Source organism: Mesoplodon densirostris, chromosome 11 (assembly GCF_025265405.1).
Source record: "Mesoplodon densirostris isolate mMesDen1 chromosome 11, mMesDen1 primary haplotype, whole genome shotgun sequence".
Classification (NCBI taxonomy): domain Eukaryota; kingdom Metazoa; phylum Chordata; class Mammalia; order Artiodactyla; family Ziphiidae; genus Mesoplodon; species Mesoplodon densirostris.
The window spans coordinates 63,680,695-63,706,789 of record NC_082671.1 but is presented as its reverse complement, the minus strand read 5'-3'; the positions used below and the strand labels follow the sequence as shown (position 1 = coordinate 63,706,789).

General features: G+C 50.4%; 1 protein-coding gene and 1 pseudogene across 3 annotated transcripts; both read left to right on the top strand.

The window, feature by feature from the left end:
- Window positions 1-1,098: 1,098 nt before the first annotated feature.
- TRMU (tRNA mitochondrial 2-thiouridylase) lies at window positions 1,099-25,394 on the top strand. 3 transcript variants are annotated; one of them, XM_060112697.1, is made up of 11 exons: window positions 1,099-1,221; window positions 4,612-4,777; window positions 5,483-5,589; window positions 15,599-15,721; window positions 18,817-18,989; window positions 20,877-20,930; window positions 21,015-21,081; window positions 22,370-22,470; window positions 23,834-23,978; window positions 24,397-24,479; window positions 24,934-25,394. In XM_060112697.1, exons 1-11 carry the CDS (start codon window positions 1,140-1,142, stop codon window positions 25,096-25,098), a joined length of 1,266 nt encoding a protein of 421 aa, XP_059968680.1. In that variant the 5' UTR covers window positions 1,099-1,139; the 3' UTR covers window positions 25,099-25,394. The 3 variants fall into 3 exon arrangements, with proteins under 3 accessions (XP_059968680.1, XP_059968679.1, XP_059968681.1); XM_060112696.1 differs by having other exon boundaries at window positions 24,325-24,479; XM_060112698.1 differs by lacking the exons at window positions 1,099-1,221; window positions 4,612-4,777 and having other exon boundaries at window positions 5,489-5,589; window positions 18,876-18,989.
- On the top strand, window positions 5,607-9,037 carry LOC132498996 (ornithine decarboxylase-like; annotated as a pseudogene).
- Window positions 25,395-26,095: the final 701 nt, after the last annotated feature.

The window sequence follows — 26,095 nt, the reverse complement described above, 5'->3', positions numbered from 1 at the left end:
GGGGTTAGTTGCTCCGCGGCATGTGGGATCTTCCCAGACCAGGGCTTGAACCCGTGTCCCCTGCACTGGCAGGCAGTTTGGACTCTTAACCACTGTGCTATCAGGGAAGGCCCTCAAATCTTTTTTTAATCACACAATATCTTGCCTAGCTTATCAGTTCTTTCCGTAAATCAAAGAAGTAGAAATGAAGAATAAGTAATTAACATGACCAGATCTCTTCCCCAGCTTCCCTTTCAGTAATCTCCTGAATAAACCATGTGACCAAACTGTGTGAACAAGATAACATCCAGAGGAAGATCACAGCATGGTGACGACTCTGACCGCTCCCCACCTCCCCCCACACCCCCCTTCTCAATGATTAACTGAGATTACTTCTCTGTTTCCCTTTGAAAACTCTCATGGCCGAGCAGAATCTTTGGAGGTGGTTTCTTGGGGACGCTGAGTCCCCCATCTCCCCAGACTGCTGGCATTCTGATTAAAAGCAGCTTTCCTGTCTACCATTTGTGAGTACTGATTTTGTAAGCGGGGAGCAGCAGGTCCCCCTATTCCATAACAAGACGGCTGCTGTCACGGCCTCCCAACCAGGTTCTCAGCTCAGATCCGCAGGGCAGCCACGAACATCTTCCTAGGAACGTAGCTGTGATCGTGTCGCCCCTGCTCCCGCCTGGTCTGGCCCCACACCCCGTCCCCAGGCCCAGGGCCTTCGTACAGGTCCGGGCCCTCCGTCTGCTAGTCTTCCCTTCCTGCTTAGTTAAGGTAAGGCCTGCGCCCGCTTCCAGAAGAACCCAGCTAGACATCACGCCCTCGGGGCGACCTCACATCCTTCTTTCGTTTACCAGCCTGTTCACAGGGCGCCCGCCTAAGCCACACACGACACACATACACACTAACGCAACAAACTCCGAGCGTCTCGGGCAACTGCGCGCGCCAAGAGGGAAGCCAACGGCCTGGCGGGCAGGGGGCGTGGGCGGAGAGCCGGACTCGCGAACTGAAGCCGGGGAGCGGCAGGCCAGGCGGATCTCAGGACGCCGAGAACATGCTTCCGGCCGGGCCTCTTCTGCGAGGGCGCCGCCGGGGGGGCGGGACTTCCGGCGCGACGTGGAGGCGGCGGCGGCGGCGAGGAAAGGTGGCCGCGTGCGATGCAGGGGGCGCGGCACGTCGTGTGCGCCGTGTCAGGCGGGGTGGACAGCGCCGTGGCCGCGCTGCTGCTGAGGCGGAGAGGTGAGGCGGCCGAGGGCCCAGACCGCCCCTGAGCGGCCCCTTCTCGAAGAGTCTCGCCCGGTCGTGCGGCGCCCCGGCCCCTCACCCTGTGCCTGGGGGTCGGAGAGCGCGCGACCGCAGCCTCGACTGCTGGGGAGCAGTCGGGCCCCCCGTTACCGACGCAGTGAAGGGGGAGTCTCCGACTTCCGGGGGCCGCGTTTTTCCTGGCTCCGAGGCCCTGCGTCCGGGGCGATGGCGGCGGCGTCAGCACTTAGCCTGGGGAGCGCTGACCTCTGCGGGCACAGCAGCCTCCGTGGAGGTCCTTGTCCTTACGACACACGACTTGGCCGTCAGGCAACGTGTGCGACAAGTACCGACGGACGGTCTGCTTATTAAATCGCGTCTGTGGTCTTGGTTCGGTGCATGACAAACTTTTGCGCAAAAGCGCTTGCGTTTTTTCAGGCGACTAACGGGTGCCCCGGGTCGGGAGCTGAGGTGAACTTGCCCGTCTGACTTGTCCGTCTGTGTGGCCCTCTCCTGTGAGGGCTCGTACCCCTAGTGACACTTGTGGACCCTCTGCTGTGAGCCGTCTTTCGTGCTTAGGTACTTGCAATGCAGAGTGAGTGCAAGGTTCCTGACCTGGGATTAGTGATTTAAGCGCTCCCTGTCTGTGAAGTGGAGAGAACACCTACCTCACAGGGTTACTGGAAGTATTAGATAACATAATTCATACAGAGACTTAACCCCAGTGCCCAGCACATATCAGGCACTCAGAAAACAGTAGTGGTTATTAGTTCATATTATTAGTAACTGTAGCTGTTATGAAAGGTGCAATAAAAAGTTAAATAGCAGTATAGGCAAACTGTAGGCATATATAATTGCGAGAAAGGGGGAATCAAAGAATCACAGAGGTGGTAGTGTTTGAGCTGAGACTTGTCGAACCCAGGTTCATGTGTCCAACACAGAGTGAGGCTAAACAAACCGAAATTTCGAGTTTGGAGCACAGGAAGGTTTATTAGTTGAGGAGGTGCCAACCTGGAAGATGGGAGACCTAGACTCCTCAAATCCGTGGTTGCAAGACTTGAAGGAGGAGTAGGATTTCACTAAGCAAAGATCGGGGAGGAGGAAAGCACTTCTGGCGGAGTCAGCCTCAGGAGCCGGCTCTGGTCGGAGGGAGGCGGAAGTGAGACCGTGAAGTGGCGTTTCGGGGCAGGGGCAGTTCCAAGGAGCTCCGGTTCTTTATGTCATCGCGGAAAGAATTCAGCGAGAGGCAAAGTGATAGATAAGAAGGGATGTATTAGAATAGGACGCTTGTGAGGCTTACAGGCAAGCGGGCAAGAGGGTGCTGTGCCCTGAGAACTTAGTGGGTTACAGTTTTAAAATCAGAGGAAGAGTGGGGAGGGGGAAAAGGCCACCTTCTTCCTCATTCTTGAGTAGACGTCAGTCTTCCATCATCAGCTCCTCCACATTGGGTGGGGGAGTTTTCTTGTCCCTACATGGTCAAGCCGGGACTGTCATGGCACAATGAGAATGAGCAAAAAGGCGGTAACGTATGCTAAAAATGGTAAATCATCTCAGGTTTCAGTATAATGTCACCCTTTCCTTATGTTTTTGTTTTTAGAACACATAGAGGAGCGTGCTCCAGGAATCATTAACTTACTGAGCTCACTGGGCAGGATGTGGGTCTCATGCCAGCATTGTTTTATTGTTTTGGGGCATGTCTCATGCTTCTGTTGCATGGTTTTGTTGCTAAGCAAGCCTGCTTGGTTTTGTGGTTAAGCAAACCTGCTTTCTTGAGTTATCATTAACTTACAGGGGTCTCCCATACTTTCTTCTTTACTTACAATCCCCTAGTGGGACTATTTAATTACCTACTTTGTCCCTTTACTCTGTCCTTATCAGAAGGAGAGGGGGGTGGAGAGGTAGGTTGAGCCCTCGTTATGCAATATGTTCTGTTAGGGGCTTTCGCCTGTGTTGGGTAGCAGTGCAGAGCCCTTGAAGGGTTCTGATAAGGCTGTGACATGTTTGGGGAGATGTGGCAGGTGGCCCTGGAGAGATTAGATATGTTATTTTACTACTTCAGGAAGGTAAGCTCTCCTTCGCAGAATCCAGACTGTACAGCTTCGTATTCCAGCTTCCTTGGGTTTTGCTCCTCCGTGGGAGAAGCTGATGGACATAGCAAACAAAAAGCCTGGTCATCTCCACTCAGCATTGGGGTTTTTCCCAGTCTTGTTGGACGTGCGTGTTCTGTCACATGCCTCCTGGAAAGTTAAGGACTCGCAAGGTGCTATGGTCCCATCCTGGAGTGCCAGAGCCTGTGCCCATGTAAGTGGGTCACACCTCCAGGAGAAAGATGAGCAGGCAGATCAGGCTATAGAAGAGGGGATTTTTAAAGCTCTGGATGTGGAGTTGTGTATTTGTTCTGGTTAAGCTCTTGTTCTTTGCTGGGCACTGCTGGGCGCTGGGGACACGTGGGTGTATGAGCCACAGCTCCATGTTTTAGTGAGCTACAGGGAGCATGGACAGGAACTGCTGGCACCTGATGTGGTGTGCACTACAAGAGAAGCAGAAGTCACGGGGTTTGGGAAGCAGAAGAGGGCGGGCCTATTACCTGCTGGGATGGGGGGGTGGTCTTGCTAATGTGACCTTTTAGTATTTGGCAAAGCTGTGTCACTGAATCTCTGTTCTTTGGAGTACTGTATTAAACCTTTTACGGTCAAATGCCCTGTCTTTCATTACATTGAGCCTACCCAAAAAACAGATTTCTCATATGTGGTAGACACCTATGTAGTCCTAAAGTTGGTCTTTCCAATATTTGGTTGGGTGCTTTGTAAGCGACAGAAAAGGGAGAAAACAGTCTCAAAATATACAGATAGTACAGCCCTTACAATAAAGTAGCCAAAATTTTAAATGTCTTTATGTCTGATGACTTAGAATCTAATTCTTAGATGGTAATTGGAAATAACTTTTGAAATGAGTTTGCTTTTCTGATAACTGAATGGTGGGTTTTATTTGTTTCGAAAAATTGTGTTGAATTTCTGGTCTTCTTTCATTCAGTCACACGTTGGCTACACCTCTATGTGCTTGGCATTGTGCGTGGGAGCACGAAGGTGAAAAAATGCCTTCTTGTTCATACCTTGGGGACGTGGGCAATCAGTACAGCCCCACAGCGTATTGTGAGGATGGAGGCCTTTACAAAGTGCAGGGGGAGGGTCAGGGTGCGAGCATCAGCCGGAGAGTCAGGAACAGTTTGCACTAAGATGTAGTCAGAGCACAGAAGGCCACGTGGCAAAGGGGGGTACCACCAGGCACCAGTGCACAGAGGCACAGGAGAGCTCAGGAGTCACTGCTTTTTCCACCCAAGGTTGATTTCATATACTCTCTTTAATTTGTCCTTCACCCCTCCCCCAGGCTACCAGGTGACAGGGGTGTTTATGAAGAACTGGGACTCGCTGGATGAGCATGGAGTTTGCACGGCTGACAAAGACTGCGAAGATGCTTACAGAGTTTGCCAAATCCTAGACATCCCCTTCCATCAAGTGTCCTACGTGAAGGAGTATTGGAATGATGTGTTCAGGTGTGTGCAGTTCCTGACGCAGAAGGCTTCCTAAGGGCAGGACTGCCATAGTCAGCCGGGCCAGTGGCGTGCAGCCAGCACTTTTTGTTTTGGCAGTGGTGCTGAAGATTGTGTGTGTGGGGCCTCAGCCGCCCTCAGGGTGTCTGTGTTAGAGGCCAGGCCTGCATCCCAGAGCACCCCTAGCCCTTATTCCTGCCACTGTGCCACCTGCCCGAAGTCTCTTTAATGTCTCTGCTAAATTAGTATAAGGGAGCTAAGGCTGAGGTCTCCCACGGAAGGCTGGCTGTGACTGGTCCCTGAGGACAAATCCACTGGGCAGTAGATGTCAGGCTGAAGAATCAGCTGGGGTGCTGGTTAAACAGATACCTGGACCTGGGTCTGGGATGGGGCCCTGGAACCTGCACTTGAGCAGGCACTTCAGGTGATTCTGATGGAGGGGGTCCTTTGGGTCTTATTTTGGGAAATGGTACAGTGGGGCCTGGGGCCTGGTGAGTGTAGGTTCAGATGGGAAGTGCAGCTGTCTTTAAACAGATATTTGATGAAAATATTGAAAATGGCTCTATACTGAAGCTCTTCTGTTTTGTAGAAAATTATAGTTTTGGTAAGACAGGGAGAAACTCTAAATTAAGCAAGTAATTTAGCTGATTTATTTTTCCATAGAGTGTCTCACACTTCGAAGTGAAAAGTCTCTTTCTTTTATTCCAGTGATTTTTTAAATGAATATGAAAAAGGAAGAACTCCCAATCCTGACATAGTCTGCAACAAGCATATCAAATTCAGTTGTTTTTTTAATTATGCTGTGGATAATCTTGGTAAGTAATTTGGATTATCTGCATTTGTCTTTTTAAAAATCATAAGATATCCGGGAGCTGAGGTTGGTTTCCACATGTATCTGTTTGATATTGGTGGTGGCTTTTCTGGATCTGAGGACGTAAAGCTTAAATTTGAAGAGATCAACCCAGCCTTGGACAAGTATTTTCCATTAGACTCCAGAGTGAGAATCATAGCTGAGCCAGGCGGATACTATGTTGCATCAGCTTCAAGCTCACAGTTAATATCATTGCAAAAAAACCTCACATTAGAGGAGCAGACAGGCTCTGATGATGAAGATGAGTCGAGTGAACGGACCTTTACATATTACGTGAATGATGGAGTATATGGATCTTTCAGCTGCATCCTTTATGACCATGCACATACGAAGCCCCTTCTGCAGAAGAGCCCCAAACCAGATGGGAAGTATTATCCATCCAGCATCTGGAGACCGACCTGTGATGACCTCGATCGCGTTGTTGAGCGCCATTACTCACCCGAGATGCATGTGGGAGATTGGATGCCCTTTGAAAACATGGGTGCTCACACTGTCGCTGCTGCTTCCACTTTCAGTGGATTCCAGAGGCTGACCGTCTACTATGTGATGTCAGGGCCCACGTGGCAACTGATGCAGCAAATCCAGAACCACAACTTCCTACCCAAATTAGAGGAGCAGGATGGTGGCACTGTGCCTGTGTCCTGTGCTTGGGAGAGTAGAATGAAGGTCACCCAGCAGCCTGTGCTGCAACTTGTGTTGACGTGTAGACACCATTCTCGTAGCTGTTAACTGTGAGTTTAGCTTGAATTAAGGGTTTGGGGGGACCATTTAACTTAGTTTCTGCGAGGTTTGAGATTTCTCTATGAAGCTTGGCAGAGATGTGGCAATGTGGAAGCCCGGGAGATGGGTCACACTTATCTGTGTTCCTGTGGAAACTATTGCAGTATTTGTTCTATGTGGATTTTTATTCACTTCTCAGACATGCTACTAAAGAGTGCCCCTCGACTGCTGAGCAAATGTTTGTAGCTTGTGCAATGGCAGGCAGAATGGACCAGAAGCTTAGTGTTGTGACCTATTTTAAAAAATAATAAAGTATCTTGAAATTAAAAAAGGAGAATATAAGATTTTCAGAGAAAGCCAGAAGTCAAAACCTTGTAAGCAGTTTCATCTTGCAGAAGGAAAGGAAGCAGTGAAAACGATAGTATTTTGTATTTCACTGGATAATAAAGAACTCCCTGGCGATGCACAAATGATAGGATCCCCCAGGGGGAGAGAGTGCATCTTTGTCACGGGCTGCACAGCTGTAAGGACTAGCACAGTGGATTTCAGGAGAGCCAACCTCAGAAAACCCTGAGGGAAGAAGTGTTGGATCACTGGCGAGAGTTGAAAGGTGAGGCCCCCAGACCCTGCCTGCAGGTTCCGCTTTGCTCAAAGCAGCTCTAGTTCCAGATGTGGTTATATTTAGTGGAAGTTTCAGGGGCCCTAATTCAGAACTTAAGAAACTCGGCATTTAGTTTCTTATTAGTCATCCTTTTTGCTGGTCCTACTGAGACCTTTTCTCTTGCTTTAAAAGCAGGCGTCTGCTTTGTCTTGGAAACAGGTCTGGGTCTGTAGCTGATTCTGCGTCCTGGGTCTATTTCGTTTCTCTGGTTTGGAGCCATGTCTTAGTGGCCTGTTCTGAAAGCCCGTTTCTGCGCAAGGTCCTGCTGCCACTGACAGCTTGCCTGCAGATTTTGTCTGTTCCCAGCTTTCTGCCTTCTCATTCCCGTCTGCCTGGTGGGACATCCCCATTCCTGTTTGTTGAACCCCCTGCTGCTGACCTGCTTACTTAGGCTCCTCGTGCTATCTGGTGCTGTGCTTTTGTGAATTCAGGTTCTTTTTCTTGTCCCCTGCTGTCAGGGCCACCATAATGAGCTTCTGGAGTTCTGGATGCTGGTATTTCACATTGTTCTGGCCCATTGCAGCTCACCCTGCCACATCTGGCCATGTGCCAAGACATGCTGTGTGCCAGTGGCCCAGTGGGGTCACAGGACCACTGACCACTCTGTCCTGTCAGCACTTTTGTAATGACTTAAAAGGGGACAGAGTTGGCTTGCCAACCCGATATGCAAGTGATCTGCCACTGAGACGACAGTGATGAAAAGTCGGTTTGTGGAGTTAGGTTATTTTTTACCAAAAATGCCTATGAGAACTACGAATTGAAGTCCTAACAAATTTGAATGCTGGGCTAACACCAGTAACATGAAATTTTGAGTAGAGATAAATGCAAAGTTTGCTACCTAGGTTCAGTAATCAAATCTCCTGGTACAGGATTGGGAGTTGATCTAGGGCCTCGAGGGGCCTTGAGCTGACTGTGAGCCTGCAGTCTGGCATCAAAGCCAGTGCAGCCCAAGTTTGCCTTGTGGTCAGGACATCTGAGGAAGGGGGAGGGGTCCGCTGGGGTCCACACTGGGCAGCCTACCTCTAGTGGCTGCATTTAGTTCCAGTTTACTCGGGAAAAAGAGTGACAGGCTCATGGAGCGTGAGTTGGTTTTTATTTTGAAAGTGTGGGAAATACTCCATCTGACGATACTTTGGGGCCATCATAGCAGCACGCAAGCATGTGACTCAGGATCACATTCTAGCTTGGGACCCCAGAAGCCAGAGCTGGGGTGCGCAGGAGAAAGATTTCACTCGGGGGAGGCACAAACAGCTCTTCATGGGGAATGATGCTTGCCTTTGTAGAGCTTGAAGCTCCTTGTCACCTTAGCTTTTCAGGGAGCCCCTAGGTGGCCATCTGTTAGGTATGCTTTGGAAGAATTTCTGCAGTAAATGTTTCTGAGTCTGAATTTACTGTGTGAACAGTACAACACAGAATAAAAATACTCGAAACCTAGACTTCTGAAATCTTAGGGCTTCTCACAAAGAATCCTACATTTTTGCAGTGTAACTGGTGGTTCTTTAAGGAAATAAAGTGATTTTTTTTCTCTATTAGAAAATCAATCAAGATTTAATAATGTGTTCCTAAGCGTGCTTTTTCAAGTAGTTAATATTCAGCAGTTAATTCTTACTGTGTCTTTTGTTTTACACTGAGCTACTTTGGTTGGTTAAGTACTGAATCAGTTTTGCTGCACCTTCCTAGAAAAAGTCTCTTGAAATACGAAATGTCTGAAATTTTCACACAGTGCAAAGGTTATGGATTAATATGTACCTTGGTAGGTTCTTTCACTTTTTGCATTATGTGGAAAGAAGAAATTGACTATGCTGCATGGTCCTTCACTGTTTTAAAAATAATATGTATTTATTAAAGAAAATTAAAAACTCAGAAGAGTAAAAAAGATAAGGGAAAGTGTCACCTATAATTTCACCTCCCAGAATCAAAGGAAAAGACTTGCTGATATTTGTCTTCATTTTTTCTGTACATTAAAAAAAGTAGAGTCATAAACTTTCTTTCCCTACTGAACAATATCATAAGCATTTTCCCATTAAAAATTCTGTGTAAGTGGCACTGTTATTATGGCAATGACACTTTAATTTACTTCATATTCTCCTGGTGTTGAACGTTCCAGTTGTTTTTCCTTAGTATATGAAACACTGAAATTAGCTTTTTGTACTGAAATCTTTATGTGCATATCTGAATTTTTCCTTAAGCTAGAATGAATGGATAGATATTAACTTTAGAAAGACTCTTAGAGATACAGTGAAATCTTGTAGCAAGATTATATCAATTTAGAGACCTAAAGGCTGCTTATTTAATGGAATTTCAGGTGTGCCTCTGTTCCCTGGGATCTGGGTGTTTGGGAGTGGGACAGGTAATCTGCACAGACTGCCTGGTGTGAGACCTGGCATCTGTCTGCTGCTTGGTGCACCCTGGGCTCAGACTGGCCAAGGCCAGCAAGTGCAAGTCTAAAACTTGATCCTCGGGACTTCCCTGGTGGTCCAGTGGTTAAGACTCATGCTTCAACTGCAGGGGGTGCGGGTTCAATCCTGGGTCGGGAACTAAGATCCCACATGCTGTGTGGCACGACCAAAAATATTTTTTAAATAAAAATTAAAAAAATTAGAGTGGGGCTAATGGCAGACTACGGGAGGGCTCACGCCAAGGAGTACTTCCCAGAACTTCTGCTGCCAGTGTCCTTGTCCTCGTGGTGAGCCACAGCTGCCCCCCGCCTCTGAAGGAGACCCTCCAACACTAGCAGACTGAGCTCTGCCCACCAGAGCAGCACCCAGCTCTACCCATCACCAGTCCCTCCCATCAGGAAGCTTGCACAAGCCTCTGGGATAGCCTCATGCACGAGAGGGCAGACAACAGAAGCAAGAAGAACTACAGTCCTGCAGCCTGTGGAACAAAAACCACATTCACAGAAAGATAGACAAAATGAAAAGGCAGAGGACTACGTACAAGATGAAGGAATGAGATAAAACTGCAGAAAAACAAATAAATGAAGTAGAGATTGGCAACCTTCCAGAAAAAGAATTCAGAACAATGATAGTGAAGGTGATCCAGGACCTCGGGAAAAAAATGGAGGCAAATATCGAGAAGGTGCAAGAAATGTTTAACAAAGACCTAGAAGAATTAAAGAACAAACAAACAGATGAATAATACAATAACTGAAATGAAAAATACACTAGGAGGAATCAATAGCAGAATAACTGAGGCAGAAGAACGGATAAGTGACCTGGAAGACAGAATGGTGGAATTCACTGCCGTGGAACGAATAAAGAAAAAAGAATGAAAAGAAATGAAGCCTAAGAGACCTCTGGGACAACATTAAACACACCAACATTCACCTTATACGGGTTCCAGAAGGAGAAGAGAGAGAGAAAGGACCTGAGAAAATATTTGAAGAGATTATAGTCGAAAACTTCCCTAACATGGGAAAGGAAATAGCCATCCAAGTCCAGGAAGCACAGAGAGTCCCAGGCAGGATAAACCTCAGGAGAAACACGCCGAGATACATAGTAATCCAACTGACAAAAATTGAAGACAAAGAAAAATTATTAAAAGCAACAAGGGATAAACGACAAATAACATACAAGGGAACTCCCATAAGGTTAACAGCTGAATTCTCAGCAGAAGCTCTACCAGCCAGAAGGGAGTGGCATGATATATTTAAAGTGGTGAAAGAGAAGAACCTACGACCAAGTACTCTACCCACCAAGGATCTCATTCAGATTCAACAGAGAAATCAGAAGCTTTACAGACAAGCAAAAGCTAAGAGAATTCAGCACCACCAAACCGGCTGTACAACAAATGCTAAAGGAACTTCTCTAAGTGGGAAACACCAGAGAAGAAAAGGACCTACAAAAACACAAACCCATAACAATTTTAAAAATGGTCATAGGAACATATATATCGATAATTACCTTAAATGTGAATGGATTAAATGCTCCAACCAAAAGACACAGGCTCACTCTATGGATACAAAAACAAGACCCATATATATGCTGTCTACAAGAGACCCACTTCAGACCTAGGGACACATATAGACTGAAAGTGAGGGGATGGAAAAAGAGATTCCATGCAAATGGGAATCAAGAAAGCTGGAGTAGCAATACTCATATGAGATATAATAGACTTTAAAATAAAGAATGTTGCAAGAGACAAGGAAGGACACTACATAATGATCAAGGGATCAATCCAAGAAGATATAGCAATTACAAATATATATGCACCCAACATAGGAGCACCTCAATACATAAGGCAGATGCTAACAGCTATAAAAGAGGAAATCAACAGGAACACAGTAATAGTGGGGGAATTTAACACCTCACTTACACCAATGGACAGATCATCCAGACAGGAAATTACTAAGGAAACACAAGCTTTAAATGACACAATAGACCAGATAGATTTAATTGATATTTATAGGACATTCCATCCAAAAACAGCAGATTACACTTTCTTCTCAAGTGCACATGAAACATTCTGCAGGACAGATCACATCTTGGGTCACAAATCAAGCCTCAGTAAATTTTAAAAAATTGAAATCATATCAAACATCTTTTCCGACCACAATGCTATGAGATGAGAAATAAATTACAGGGGAAAAAAAGTAAAAAACACAAACACATGGAGGCTAAACAGTATGTTACTAAATAACCAAGAGACCACTGAAGAAATCAAAGAGGAAATCAAAAAATACCGAGAGTCAAATGACATGGAAAACACAACGATCCAAAACCTATGGGATGCGGCAAAAGCAGTTCTAAGAGGGAAGTTTATAGCAATACAGTCCTACCTCAAGAAACAAGAAAAGCTCAAATAAACAATCTAACCTTACACCTAAAGGAACTAGAGAAAGAAGAACAAACAAAACCCCAAGTCAATAGGAAGGAAATCATTGGGCTTCCCTGGTGGCGCAGTGGTTGGAAGTCTGCCTGCCGATGCAGGGGACAAGGGTTTGTGCCCTGGTCCGGGAGGATCCCACATGCCGCGGAGCGGCTGGGCCCGTGAGCCATGGCCGCTGAGCCTGTGTGTCCGGAGTCTGTGCTCCGCAATGGGAGAGGCCACAACAGTGAGAGGCCTGCATACCGCAAAAAAAAAAAAAAATAGGAAGGAAATCATAAAGATCAGAGCAGAAATAAATGAAGTAGAAACAAAGAAAACAACAGCAAATATCAGTAAAACTAAAAGCTTGTTCTTTGAGAAGATAAACAAAATTGATAAACCTTTAGCCAGACTCATCCAGAAAAAGAGGGAGAGGATGCAAATCAATAAAATTAGAAATGAAAAAGAAGTTACAGTGGACACCGTGGAAATACAAAGCATCCTAAGAGACTACTACCAGCAACTCTATGCCAGTAAAATGGACAACCTGGAAGAAATGGACAAATTCTTAGAAAGGTATAACCTTCCAAGACTGAACCAGGAGGAGATAGAAAATACGAACAGACCAGTCACAAGTAATGAAATTGAAACTGTGATTAAAAATCTTCCAACAAACAAAAGTCCAGAACCAGATGGCTTCACAGGTGAATTCTATCAAACATTTAGAGAAGAGCTAACACCCATCCTTCTCAAACTCTTCCAAAAAATTGCAGAGGAAGGAGCACTCCCAAACTCATTCTACGAGGCCACCATCACCCTGATACCAAAACCAGACAAAGATACTACAAAGAAAGAAAATTACAGACCAGTATCACTGATGAATACAGATGCAAAAATCCTCAACAAAATAGTAGCACACAGAATCCAACAACACATTAAAAGGATCATATACCATGATCAAGTGAGATTTATCCCAGGGATGCAAGGATTCTTCAGTATACACAAATCAACCAATGTGATACATCATACTAACAAATTGAAGAATAAAGACCATATGATCATCTCAATAGATGCAGGAAAAGCTTTTGACAAAATTCAACACCCATTTATGATAAAAACTCTCCAGAAAGTGGGCATAGAGCAAACTTACCTCAACATAATAAAGGCCATATATGACAAACCCACAGCAAACATCATTCTCAATGGTAAAAAACTGAAAGCATTTCCTCTAAGATCAGGAACAAGACAAGGATGTCCACTCCTGCCACTATTATTCAACATAGTTTTGGAAGTCCTAGGGATGGCAATCAGAGAAGAAAAAGAAATAAAAGGAATACAAATTGGAAAAGAAGAAGTAAAACAGTCACTGTTTGCAGATGACATGATACTATACATAGATAATCCTAAAGATGCCACCAGAAAACTACTAGAGCTAATCAATGAATTTGATAAGGTTGTAGGATACAAAATTAATACACAGAAATCTTTTGCATTCCTATACACTAATGATGAAAAATCTGAAAGAGAAATTAAGGAAACAGTCGCATTCACCACTGCAACAAAAAGAATAAAATACCTAGGAATAAACCTACCTAAGGAGGTGAAAGATCTGTACTCAGAAAACTATAAAACACTGATGAAAGAAATCAACGATGACACAAACAGATGGAGAGATATACCATGCTCTTGGATTGGAAGAATCAATATTGTGAAAATGACTATACTACCCAAAGCAATCTACAGATTCAGTGCAATCCCTATCAAATTACCAATGGCATTTTTTACAGAAATAGAACAAAAAAATCTTAAAATTTGTGTGGAGACACAAAAGACCTCAAATAGCCAAAGCAATCTCGAGGGGAAAAAACGGAGCTGGAAGAATCAGGCTCCCTGACTTCAGACTATACTACAAAGCTACAGTAATCAAGGCAATATGGTACTGGCACAAAAACAGAAATATAGATCAATGGAACAAGATAGAAACCCCAGAGATAAACCCACACACCTGTGGTCAACTAATCTATGACAAAGAAGGCAAGGATATACAATGGAGAAAAGACACTCTCTTCAATAGTGTGCTGGGAAAACTGGACAGCTACATGTAAAAGAATGAAATTAGAACACTCCCTAACACCATACACAAAAATAAAATGGATTAAAGATCTAAATGTAAGACTGGACACTATAAAACTCTTAGAGGAAAACATAGGAAGAACGCAATATGATGTAAATCACAGCAAGATCTTTTTTGACCCACCTCTTAGAGTAATAGAAATAAAAACAAAAGTAAACAAATGGGACCTAATGAAACTTAAAAGCTCTTGCCCTGCAAAGGAAACTATAAACGACGAAAAGAGAACCCTCAGAATGGGAGAAAATATTTGCAAATGAATCAATGGACAAAGGATTAATTTCCAAAATATATAAACAGCTCATGCAGCTCAATATTAAAAATACAAACAACCCAGTCAAAAAATGGGCAGAAGACCTAAATAGACATTTGTCCAAAGGAGACATACAGATGGACAAGAAGCACATGAAAAGCTGCTCAACATCACTAATTATTAGAGAAATGCAAATCAAAACTACAATGAGGTTATCATCTCACACTGGTTAGAATGGGCATCATCAGAAAATCTAGAAACAACAAATGCTGGAGATGGATGGTGTGCAGAAAAGGGAACCCTCTTGCACTGTTGGTGGGAATGTAAATTGATACAGCCACTATGGAGAACAGTATGGAGGTTCCTTAAAAAACTAAAAATATAATTACCATATGACCCAGCAATCCCACTACTGGGCATATAATGAGAGAAAACCATAATTCAGAAAGACACATGCACCCCAGTGTTCATTGCAGCACTATTTACAATAGCCAGGTCATGGAAGCAACCTAAATACCCATCAACAGACGAATGGATAAAGAAGATATGGTACATATATACAATGGAATATTACTCAGCTATAAAAAGGAATGAAATTGGGTCATTTGTAGAGACATGGATTGACCTAGAGGCTGTCATACAGAGTGAAGTAAGTCAGAAAGAGAAAAACAGATATCGTATGTTAACGTGTATATGTGGAATCTAGAAAAATGGTACAGATGAACTGGTTTGCAAGACAGAAATGGAGACAGATGTAGAGAACAAACGTATGGACACCAAGGGGAGAAAGAGGCAGGGGGTAGTGGTGGTGGGATGAATTGGGAGATTGGACTTGACATATATACACTATTATGTATAAAATAGATAACTAATAAGAACCTGCTATATAAAAAATAAATAAATTTAAAAAAAATCTCTGGAGATTTCCCTGGTGGCGCAGTGGTTAAGAATCCGCCTGCCAATGCAGGGGACACAGGTTTGATCCCTGGTCTGGGGAGATCCTACATGCCGCGGAGCAACTAAGCCCGTTGAGCCTGCGCTCTAGAGCCTGCGCTCTAGAGCCCGTGAGCCACAACTGCTGAGCCTGCGTGCCACAGCTACTGAAGCCGGCGTGCCTAGAGCCCATGCTCCGCCACAAGAGAAGCCACCCCAATGAGAAGCCCATCTACCTCAGCGAAGAGTAGCCGCTGATCACCGCTACTAGAGAAAGCCCGCGCGCAGCAATGAAGACCCAACGCAGCCAAAAAATTAAAAAGCAGAATGTCAATTGTATTAAAGTATTTGACAGGATAGACATCTGTACTATAAAATTAAAATTTAAAAAAAATTTAAATAAAAATAAATAAAATCTGATCTTTGTGTTTTTAAAAACCTCCCAGGAGCAGATGCAGTCGCTACGGGTCACTATGCAAGAACGTCCCTGGAAGATGAAGAGGTCTTTCAGCAGAAGCACGTTAGGAGGCCAGAAGGGCTTTTCAGAAATCGATTTGAAATTAGAAATGGTGAGTAAAAGTGCCTGGGCCAGAGCTTAATTATTTGCGAATGAAGTAAAATATTTTGAAGAATGACAGTGAGTTGTTTGAGCACACCTGCACGACTTCTCTCCTTGTGTTCCAAACTAGCTCGTTGGTTTTGGTTTCCTCTTCGAAAAAGGACCGTTATCGAGAGGGTCTGTGATTGGTACCCGGAGGAGGCTCAGGCGGGGCGCCCGGGCCAGGGCTGCTGGGAAACTGAAGCCATAATTCATAACCCGGTTCTGGGAGGAGATGCACAACAATAATCACTGGAGTGTAACAGGCCCTGATTCTTACCCTCGAGTTTTTGAGGACTTGAGATTGAGGTGTACTTTGGTGTGACATGAGTGCTGGGACCTGACATGGCACAGGCCTGGCAGCCAGGCTTGTAACTATGCTTACGAAGATTACATATATAAGTTAGCTTATCAGTGTCAAAGGGAGCAAAGTTCCACCTGCCTAGAAGATGCCAGGCAGTCACCTGGAAAGCTGCTGGCTTGTCCTTGTGTACATCTGCACGTAGAACAGAGGAATTTGCATCATTATTAAGTGAAAGACAAGATGGGGCTTGGAGCCATGTTTCTGCAGGCAGTTTCCACTGCTGCAGGCCCGTGGGGGAGTTGGCACTGCTCCGCGTCTGGCCTGCCCTGGCCGCCTCACGCCCACCGCCTCCCTCCCCGCGCCCCTCTTGGCAGTGCCAGCATGCAGGTTCTCTGGTTCTGTTTCTCAGATGAGGAAACTGAAGCTTGGCTGCACTCGCCAACCGGGGTGCCTCGGGTTGGGGGGCTGGATCCCAGCTGGGTCTGTTCAGCTCCACCGTCCCTGGTCGTTGTGCCATCCTCCGTGTCATCCGGCCTGATCCACCCTGTCTTCCTTCTCTCTCCCTCCTTCCACCTTCTCACAGCAGCCGAGGCCAGAGATAAGCTTACTGGCAGGGCCCAGACAAGGACACCGCCTACCTGATGTTGGGAAGGCCTCTCGCTGCTGCCTGCAGGGCGCTGGGCCGTCTGTGTTCCGTGTGTATGTGTTCCGTGTGTGTGTGTGTGTGTGTGTGTGTGTGTGTGTGTGTGTGGTCGGGGGCTGATGTCTTCCCTCCTCGGGTGCTGCCTTCGCACTCCTGGGCAGCCCTCACCAGGAAACCCTCCACATCAGGAGGACACGGCTTTGACTGCCCAGCCCTGCCGCCTGGGGACTCCATGGTGGAATTTGCCCAGTGAATGTAGGTCTAAAGGGCCTGAGTAGATGAAGGATTTGTTTCCATGTCACATAGCCATCCCCGTTTACCTCCTAGAAAATGGTGGTGCCTTACAGAGCTTTCTGGGCCTTTTTGACAGGCCAAAGGCACTCAGACCTCTGACTGCATTGGCGTGTGCCTTGTTCTGTGTAGTTATTTTAATAATACCACAGTGTCTTTGTTCTCTGTGTGCATTTTAGGCACCTAGAGATTTTTATTTTGCTCTGACTCAGTTGCCCTGGAGACCTGATCTTGGGCCTCCTGGCCTGGGCCCCTGGGGAGAGTGCACAGGGGCAGCAGAGTCCAGCCTGCACTCCTGACCCCTGGCCCTGGGCCAGGGTAGATGTCCTCACCCGTCTCCGTGGCAGGTGGCACCATGGCCGACCCGGAGGAGCGAAGGTGTGAATGAGGCTCCAGGCACAGGCGGACCATCGCCTAGCAGGCATCCCTCTCCGTGGTTTAGGGTTCCTGCTTTCTTTCTTAAAAATCACAGATTTTGAGTTTGTTTTAAAATAACCCAGAACTTTGAGAAATTGCAAATTGCTCCCAGTATTCTGAGGCTTTTATATGCACTTAGACTGTTTAAGTTTAGTTCTGAAACAAAAAAGAGCCTTTGGCAAATGAGTCTGCCTACCTGATGACTGGTTGACTGAACTCGGTTTTTCACTTTTCACTTGATTTTGTTGTTTTTTACATAAAAAGTGATGAAATAGAAACCAGGTGATTGAGCTCAGTTTCCAGCTCTGCGCTTCTCTTCCTGCACCATTGTGGGCAGTCACTTTAATTATCTGAGCCTCAGTTTCCTCATCTGAAAATGGGGATAATTCTATCATAGGGCTAAGGTGAGAATCAAATTTGAGGTCACGGGTGGAAAACATTAGCTATACAGAGAGCATGTTACACACGTAACTGGGCCAAGCTGCACGCTGCACTTGGGCTGTTTGTACCCTTGGCACGGGTGTGAGCTGTGGGTGTGACTTGCCGAGACTTAGCTTAGCCCTGGATGTGAGCCACATGGAAAGAATCCGGAACACTGGTGTCACGTTCAGTTTCCTCCGTTGGTCATTGAGCCGCAGAGTGGGGGACCCAGCGTTTGCGGTCATGGAAGGTCTGTAACACACCAGGCAGGACCGAGGGACCCGGAGCTGGAGCCGGGCCTTGTTTTCTGAACCGCATCCCATGGCCAGGGTCCGTCACAGCTCTGCACTGTTGCTGTCCAGCCGGGAACGGGTGTTTACAATGAATAGAACATTAGAGAAACTGCAGAGGAGCAGCTGACGGATGTCAGCTCGAACCATAAAAAAAAGCCCACTGTGACCAAGTGGGGAGTACGTTGAGAAGCCGGGTGCTGCTGGGGGGCGTGGTCGGCGTCCACTGTGGGACCTGGGAGGTGAGCAGGGTCCCTGAGAGCAGCCACGGTGCAAACACATCCTGTGGTTATTAGGAAACAGCACAGCTGACACCATTTCAGCAGGATTTTTTGGACGTTGTCTTGTCCAGTTTTCCCAGATGTGGCTGAGTTTGTTTTTTTTTCTTAATACTTCGTAACATTTTTGTCATGTGATGTTTAATCTTTGCAGATATAGTCTAACATATGAACTGGAATAAATGTCCTTATCACATAAACTCTACCTTCTGCATATTTTTTTCAATAGCAGATCAATTAGGGATGAGAATTTTTCTTACCTTAACCACAGCAGTTCTCTTTTCTGGAAGTCTTCTATTGAGTATTGATCTTTGTTTCTGCCAGACCAGGGGTCATCTATCAAAGTAAACAGAAGGACATTATTAAAAGCAAAGTATGCTTATTTTTATTCCTGCAACATCTTTTGTTCTTTACTCTTGGCAGTGGTAAAACTTCTCCAAGCAGCTGACAGCTTTAAAGACCAGACCTTCTTTCTCAGCCAGGTTTCCCAGGATGCCCTGAGGAGAACCCTCTTCCCCCTGGGGGGATTAACGAAAGATTTTGTAAAGAAAATAGCTGCTGAGAATAGACTTCATCATGTGCTTCAGAAAAAAGAGGTAGGATTGAGGGGTGTGCGTGCTCCCAGCCTGGGGTCCTGCACCACCTCCCCTGCCCGGGATCCGGCATTGGGTGAGGAACCTGCCGTGCACACAGTGCGGGGGGCTGGGTCCTTCAGAAGGCGGCAGAGAAGGGACCTCTCCCTCCCAGCCGTGCCTTGGCCCCCTGGGGCGGCAGCTCTCCTGGCAGCTAGGTGGCTGGCTGGGGTGCTCTTGGCTCAGCTGCCAGGTGAGAGCAGGACGGTGAGGACGGGGCCCCGAGACCCCCGTCGGCACACAGATCTCTGTTTCTGTCCGCGCGTCAGCACGGCCTCATCAGGTGTCTGCTTTGCGCCAGGCGCTGCACCACTGGCCTCTGAGGACACGGAGAGGAGCGCAGTTCCATCCCTGCCTCCAGGGAGCTTACGTCAAGGGGGCGGACAGACAAACCTACCGTTGTAAACTCAGAAGGTGTCCCTGAGAGAAGGTGTAGGGTCCAGTGAGAGAAAATGCCACGGGCTCTGATCTAGATTCGGGGGCAGAGACAGACACCCGGAAAGGCCTCCAAGGAAAGCCTGTCCTCAGGCCTCAGGGTGAATGGGATTTAGAGTCACGTAGACGGTTGGGAAAGAGCCTGTGCAAAGGCCCCGAGCCTGGCGCAGTGGTGGAGTTGAGGTGAAGCCAGTGTGGCAGGCGCTTGGTGCTAGAGGGTGGGGTGCAATGTGGGAGGGGTCCCAGCGGGCTCGGCAGACCCGGGGGTGGTCAGTCTAACCAGGCTGTTTCGGGTTGAGGTGGCCTTAGCTGCAGCCGCTGCTTCACGTCTGTCCTGGGGACGGGCACAGCTGTGCTTTTGTCATCAAGTCGCTGTCCCCAGGAAAGCCAGCCCTGTGCCCATCCCTCCACCTGTAGCATCTCTACTCATGTCTCTACCTGTTCTGTTTCTGGGTGTGACTGGTAAGAGCTGAGCGAGCCGCCCTCATAGGACCCGTGTTCTAGGGACGCAGGCCAGCGCGTGAGCGAGCCGCCCTCATAGGACCTGTGTTCTAGGGACGCAGGCCAGCGCGTGAGCGAGCCGCCCTCATAGGACCCGTGTTCTAGGGACACAGGCCAGCGCGTGAGCGAGCCGCCCTCATAGGACCCGTGTTCTAGGGACTCAGGCCAGTGCGTGAGCGAGCCTCCCTCATAGGACCCGTGTTCTAGGGACGCAGGCCAGCGCTTGAGCGAGCCGCCCTCATAGGACCCGTGTTCTAGGGACGCAGGCCAGCGCTTGAGCGAGCCGCCCTCATAGGACCCGTGTTCTAGGGACACAGGCCAGCGCGTGAGCGAGCCGCCCTCATAGGACCCGTGTTCTAGGGACACAGGCCAGCGCGTGAGCGTGGAAGCTGAACCATGAGCGTGGGATGGCGAGCCTGTTCCCGCTAGGCCTTCCCGCGTGCTAGAAACGTCACCTCGAGAAAGGACTCTCCTTCCTCGGACCCTCCCGCGATGCTTCACCTCGTGGCCTGGCTTGTACTTCCTGCTTCTGCTCTGGTCCCTGTCTCTCCCCTGAGACTCACCGACAGTGGCCTGAGGGCTTAAGCAGCTTTAGTTTTCTTTCCTGGGCGGCTGGTCTGAGGGTCTGCAGCGCGGGGCCAGACCCTGCTGGGTGTGGAGGTGGCACCGCTTACTTAGCTGCCAAGGTCCATGTCTGGGGCCTGAAGTAAGCCCCTGAGATCTGTCTGTGGCTGTGACTGGTGTGTGTGGTGCTGGAGAAGGGAAGCCAGGCCCCTGGCCCGGGGGTGGGGCGGCTCGGGGCAGGTGAGGCCCCGAAAGGCCCCATGTGCCCCCCGCCCCTGCCCAGGCTCTCCAGGTGGAGTGCAGGACCCCACCCGGCCGTTTGTCTCACGGTTGGCCTTCCTTTCATTTCAGAGCATGGGCATCTGTTTCGTTGGTAAAAGAAATTTTGAAAATTTCATCCTTCAGGTGAGTGGTTTTTGATGCAAAAGGATGGAGCCATGTTTCTGCTCTGGACCTGGATCCGTTAGTAATGAAACGTTTGTTTTCCAGTATTTACAGCCTCGACCTGGTAAATTTATTTCTATAGAAGACAATAAAGTTCTGGGAACGCATAAAGGTGAGATGCAACGCTGGGCTGCTTTTCATCCTGAGCTCCTTGAGGCGTGGGGCAAGTTTGAGCTCTGCGAATTTAGAGGAGATGCTTCCAGTCCCTGAGGGATGGGGGTGGGTGGCGCCAGGGAAGGTGAGAGTGGCTCTGACGGGGTGTTTGCGATTCCAGACGTGGGCTCCAATAACAAAGGATGCTGTCTGGTTCAGAAGCCTCACTCTCTGAATTATGTACTAAGTCCCCATGAATAGACTTATTTTTTCATTACATGTAGAGAATACCAGACTACAGAAAAACTCCACTGGAGGGAAGGAGTTAGGTTGACTTCAGAGCACGAGTTTCATGATTTAGGACGCCGTGAAGAGTTGGGACCAGAAGGTGGCCCTCCTGGCCGGAGTGCTGCACCCCAGGTGCTGCTTCCTCATTCGCAGATGCTGCTGGGGTTCGGGGCACCCTGAGCCTGCCCTGAGCCGGCATGGGGAGGACGGGTCAGGCGCGAGAGTTCACAGCCCAGGTGGGAGGACAGAGGCGGGCTTGGTCAACGGTGGGGCTGTGCCCTTGGGAGCCTGATGACAGACGAGACTTGGTCCAGCGTGAGTCTGACTTGCCGGAAGGATGAGGGCTGGGGCTCAGACATGGACACTCCCAAGGGGCTTGTTCCTTGGAGGCCCTTACCTTGGTTTGGGCCGGACAGCTTCACCTTCCTGGTGCTGTTGGAGGGAGCGGGCCTTAGACGTCACGGGCTCCCAGAGAGCTGAGCGTTCCTGAGAGAAGACGTGCCGGCCCTACTGGGGACACCTTGCAGGGCGCTCGCAGCCTGTCCCGGCAGGAGGCTGCCAGGGCACACAGGGGAGCCCAGCTCCGTTGCCTGGCTTGCAGAAGTGGAGCGCTGAGCTCGGCGCCGGTTCCCCGTGGGGCTGGGGGCTGGGGGAGGCGTGGCCTAGCCGGCTGGCCTTGTGGTGTTTGTGGTGGGGGTGAGGGTGCACAGAGAAACCGGGGCAGCCTGGTGTCCTGTCCCCGAGGCGGTTAGTACACGGGGGCTCGGCAAGAGGGGCTCGTGGCTTCAGGCGGGGCACTTGGCCCACGTTCTAAAGGAGCGGCCCCTGCTCCTGGCGGGTCAGGTGGCCGCACAGCTGGAACGGCTCCTCGCGGGGCGGGAGGTACAGCCTAAGCCAGGCCGCCCGGGTGGTCCGCAGAGGGGGCCTCCTGTCTGCTGCCTCCCAGCCTCCTCCCCGTCCCGAGGGTGGGACATTTGAGACGGGGCACCTCCCACCTCACTGAGAAACTGTTTCCACAGGTTGGTTCCTGTATACTTTGGGCCAGAGAGCCAAAATAGGTGGCTTACGGGAGCCCTGGTACGTGGTGGAGAAGGATGGCACCAGGGGCGACGTGCTCGTGGTGAGTCGGACGGGTGAGGTGACTGAGGCCTGGTTATAGCAGAGCCCACGGTGCTGAGCCAGGCAGGGTGGGGGGTCTGCAGGGCAGCTGCAATCGGGAGCATCCTTGCCTTTCCTCTGCGTCCTCCCAGGATTGGCCCTAGGTACCAAAAGGGTTTTGTTTAAGGTACTTACTAAGCTTTTACTGTATGCTGGTCACATTATTAATCATCACATCAGTCCCTGTAAATAGATGTATTCCTCCGATTTTACAAGACTCAAAGATTAAGTAACGTGGGAAGGTCCCTTGGAGAGGAGGTGGCTCAGTGTCCGGGACGGGGCCTGCACACAGAGGCCTCCAGCGATTCACTGTTGAACAGATAGGGTGCAGAGCCGGGACCGACCCAGGCCGTCCGCCGCAGTGGGGCTCTGGGCCACTGGGACCCGGGACGGTGTCCCCAGGCTCTAGAGCAGGACTTCACAAAGGGGGCATGTTTGCCCTGCTCCCCTCCCTGGGACATTTGGCTGGGTCTGGGGACATTTTCAGCGTCACGGCATGGGGGAGGGACGGGGGGAGCAAGTGCTGCTGGCGTCCAGTGGGTGAAGCCAGGGAGCCCCATCCCCTACACAGTGATCCGGCCCCAAAGCTCAGCAGTGCTGAGGCTGAGCATCCTGGCTCTGAGCGCGCTCTGTCCCAGAACTGGGGACCCTCCCTTAGACGCGGGCAGAGGAGCCAGCAGGCCTCTGGGACATCACCTCCCAGAAGAGCCCTGGGCGCAAGGTCCTGGACGGTGATTCTGGTCCAGCATGAGTTAAAGGGACTTTAATGTAAAGTTTAGCTGTCTCTTTTGCTTTGAGAAAGGACATCCACCGACACTTGTCCCCTGTGTGGGTCTCCTTATCTACTTAGAGCCCAAGGGCCCCGGACTTGATGCCCTTGGTCCTGCCTCAGGGGAGGCCTGCTAAGTCCTAGGAGGCCAGGTGCATGGAGGCCTAGGAAGCCTGTCCCCAGCCACGTGGGACTTGGTGGGATCCCTGTGGCAACGTGGCTGCCCCATGTGCCTCTGGCACTGGGCCGCCGGCTTGTGGCGGGGGCAGGGTGAACTTCCAGGAGGAGAGGTCATGGGGTCGGATCGCATGCTCCTCTGCTGTTTGCTGAGTGTGACCATGACGAGTGACTTTCCCTCTCGTGCCTCGGTTTCCTCATCTGCAAAGTGGGGTAGAAAGGCTTGAGGGATAAGCGCATGAATTTCCACATATCAGCGTGGATTTCAGTGAGTGTTTACCGTCATGATCATGATTAATGAAGTGCGGCGAGGGGGCTCTGGGGCAGGACCCTCCGCTGAGGGCTCCAGGGTGTCACGTCCTCGCATTCCGCTCCGCAGGCCCCCCGGACAGACCACCCGGCCCTGTACAGGGACCTGCTGCGGACCGGCCGCGTGCACTGGGTGGCTGAGGAGCCGCCCGCAGCCCTGGTCCGCGACAAGATGATGGAGTGCCACTTCCGATTCCGCCACCAGATGGCGCTAGGTGACTGAGCGGGGATCCCCGGGTGAGGCCCGAATTAGGACCAGCGATTCGACCTAGGCCGGGGCCCCCACTGTTCAGATTGTATAACGTGCAGGCCTCCTTGCCCTCTGCCTACGCAGAGACAGCTTGGGGGGCGCTGAGGCCAGCTTCGCCTCCTTTGTCTGTGACACAGGGTCGGTCTCTGGAAGAGGGCAGGTTGCCGGGGTGGGTGGGACTGAGGGTCCCGCTGGCAGCCCGGCCGGCAGGTAGTGTGTGTGCCGCCCGGGGCCCGGGCAGGCGGTGCTGAGCCCCTCTGGCTGTCGCCCTGAGCTTCCTTTGTCCTCGCTGCCCACTCCTTCCTCCCCAGGGGCCCAAGGCCTGGGGCTGAGCACACGTGGCAAGGCCAGCGCCCCCTCCAAGGGTCCTTCTCTTCCCCCAGTGCCCTGCGTGCTGACCCTCAATCAAGACGGCACTGTGTGGGTGACGGCCGTGAAGGCTGTGCGGGCTCTCGCCCTGGGACAGGTGAGTGGGGGTAAGCCGGCTGGCAGGCGGGTTGGGGTCTCAGCCACAAGTCTGCGCCTGCTTTTGCCCCGGAACCCGGCCCTCCTCAGCAGCTGCTCAGCTGCGCGGAGGAGCAGGCTTCGTGCTCTGGAAGGACGGCACTTCCTCCCGACCAGAGCAGCTGGTCTCCAGGGGGAGCTGAGGGGCAGAGGGACTGTGGTGCTCGGCTCACACAGCCCGCGAGGGTGGGTGCACAGCCAGCCTTGCAACCGTGAGGCCTGGCTCTTGGCGCGGCTAGTGGGAGCGCCGGCTGCTCTGCCCTGGCCCGCCTCTGGCCTGGGCCCTGGGGACAAGGACAGGAGAGGGAGAGGCAGAGCATTGCCCCTCCCCAGCCCCAGGTCCAGGCTCCTGGCTGCACTGTGGGCCCCCGGATGCCGGGTTGCACTGCAGGTGACACGGCTTCTCTCCTCTGCAGTTCGCTGTGTTCTACAAAGGGGATGAGTGCCTGGGCAGTGGGAAGATCCTGCGCCTGGGGCCATCCGCCTACACACTCCAGAAGGGCAGGAGCAGACCCAATATGGCCGTGGATGGCTCCAGCAACGGCCGGGGTGACAGCCCAGGCCGGGGGCCCACGCTCTGACAGAGGCCGAGTGGCGGCTGCGGAGCTCACGGAGGACACGTGGAGGAGCAGAGCCGGGGGCAGGGCCGCCGGGGGCGCGGCCACTGCTGCCCGCACCTGCCGCCCCAGTCCTGGCCGGGCCGGCCAAGCTTCCGGGCCGCTTCGGAGCCAGGGAGAGTCCCTCCTCTCTGCTCGCTGGCCGGCGGGTCTGTCCCAAGTGCCCCATGGGTGCAGTTCCTCTTTCGCACCCTCTAGAGGGCTTCCCTTCCGGGGGCACGTGGAGGGGACCTGTGGGGGGGCATGGATGGACTGCAGGGGCAGTACCCAATAAAAACTCTGTCCAGGGTGTGGATTCTGATGGCTTCCAGTGGGGTGGGGCCTGGGTGGGCCATCTCGGGGCCTCCACAGCTCTGGCCACGTGTGGGGAGGCGGGGGTGTGTGCTGCATGGGAGAGCAATAGAATCCCCCCTTCGTCCGCCTCCATTCACGGCTGTGCCCACCCTCACCTGTGGCAGAGGACGTGTGATAGGCCTTGAGCTGAGTCCCAGCCTGCAGGGTGTCTGAGGAGGACAGTGTGGCCTTGAGGCCACTCTGAGGGGCGGCGGCCCTGTCCCCCAGTCCAGGCAGCTGCACGGGAGCGTCCCCTCCCCCTGCAGAGTGCCTGGCACCCTGGCCAGTCACGTCAAGAGCTGAAGGGTAGCTTATAAACAAGGGAAGTTTATTTCTCACGGTTGTGGAGCCTGGAAGTCTGAGGTCAGGGTGCCGGCTCCGATGGGGGAGGGTCCTCTTACAGGTGGCCGGTGGCCGTCTTCTCGCTGTGTCTTCGCGTGGTGGAAGGGGCAGGGGTTTTTCTGGGACCCCCCCACCCCCGGCCGCGCCACGCAGCTTGTGGGATCTCCGTTCCCCCACCAGGGACCGAACCTGGGCCTTTGGCAGTGAAAGCGCTGAATCCTAACTACTGGACTGCCAGGGAACTCCCTGCGGCCTCTGAAGAACACCTGTCTGCTTCGTGAGGGCC

What these genes read in the sequence shown, in the direction of transcription:
- TRMU (XM_060112696.1), top strand. Translation starts at nt 1,140, where the DNA reads ATGCAGGGGGCGCGGCACGTCGTGTGCGCCGTGTCAGGCGGGGTGGAC. An exon ending in TCGATTTGAAATTAGAAATG is followed by an intron (nt 15,722 to 18,816) that starts GTGAGTAAAAGT and finishes TACTCTTGGCAG; the next exon opens with TGGTAAAACTTCTCCAAGCA. An exon ending in GGGCTCTCGCCCTGGGACAG is followed by an intron (nt 24,480 to 24,933) that starts GTGAGTGGGGGT and finishes TCTCCTCTGCAG; the next exon opens with TTCGCTGTGTTCTACAAAGG.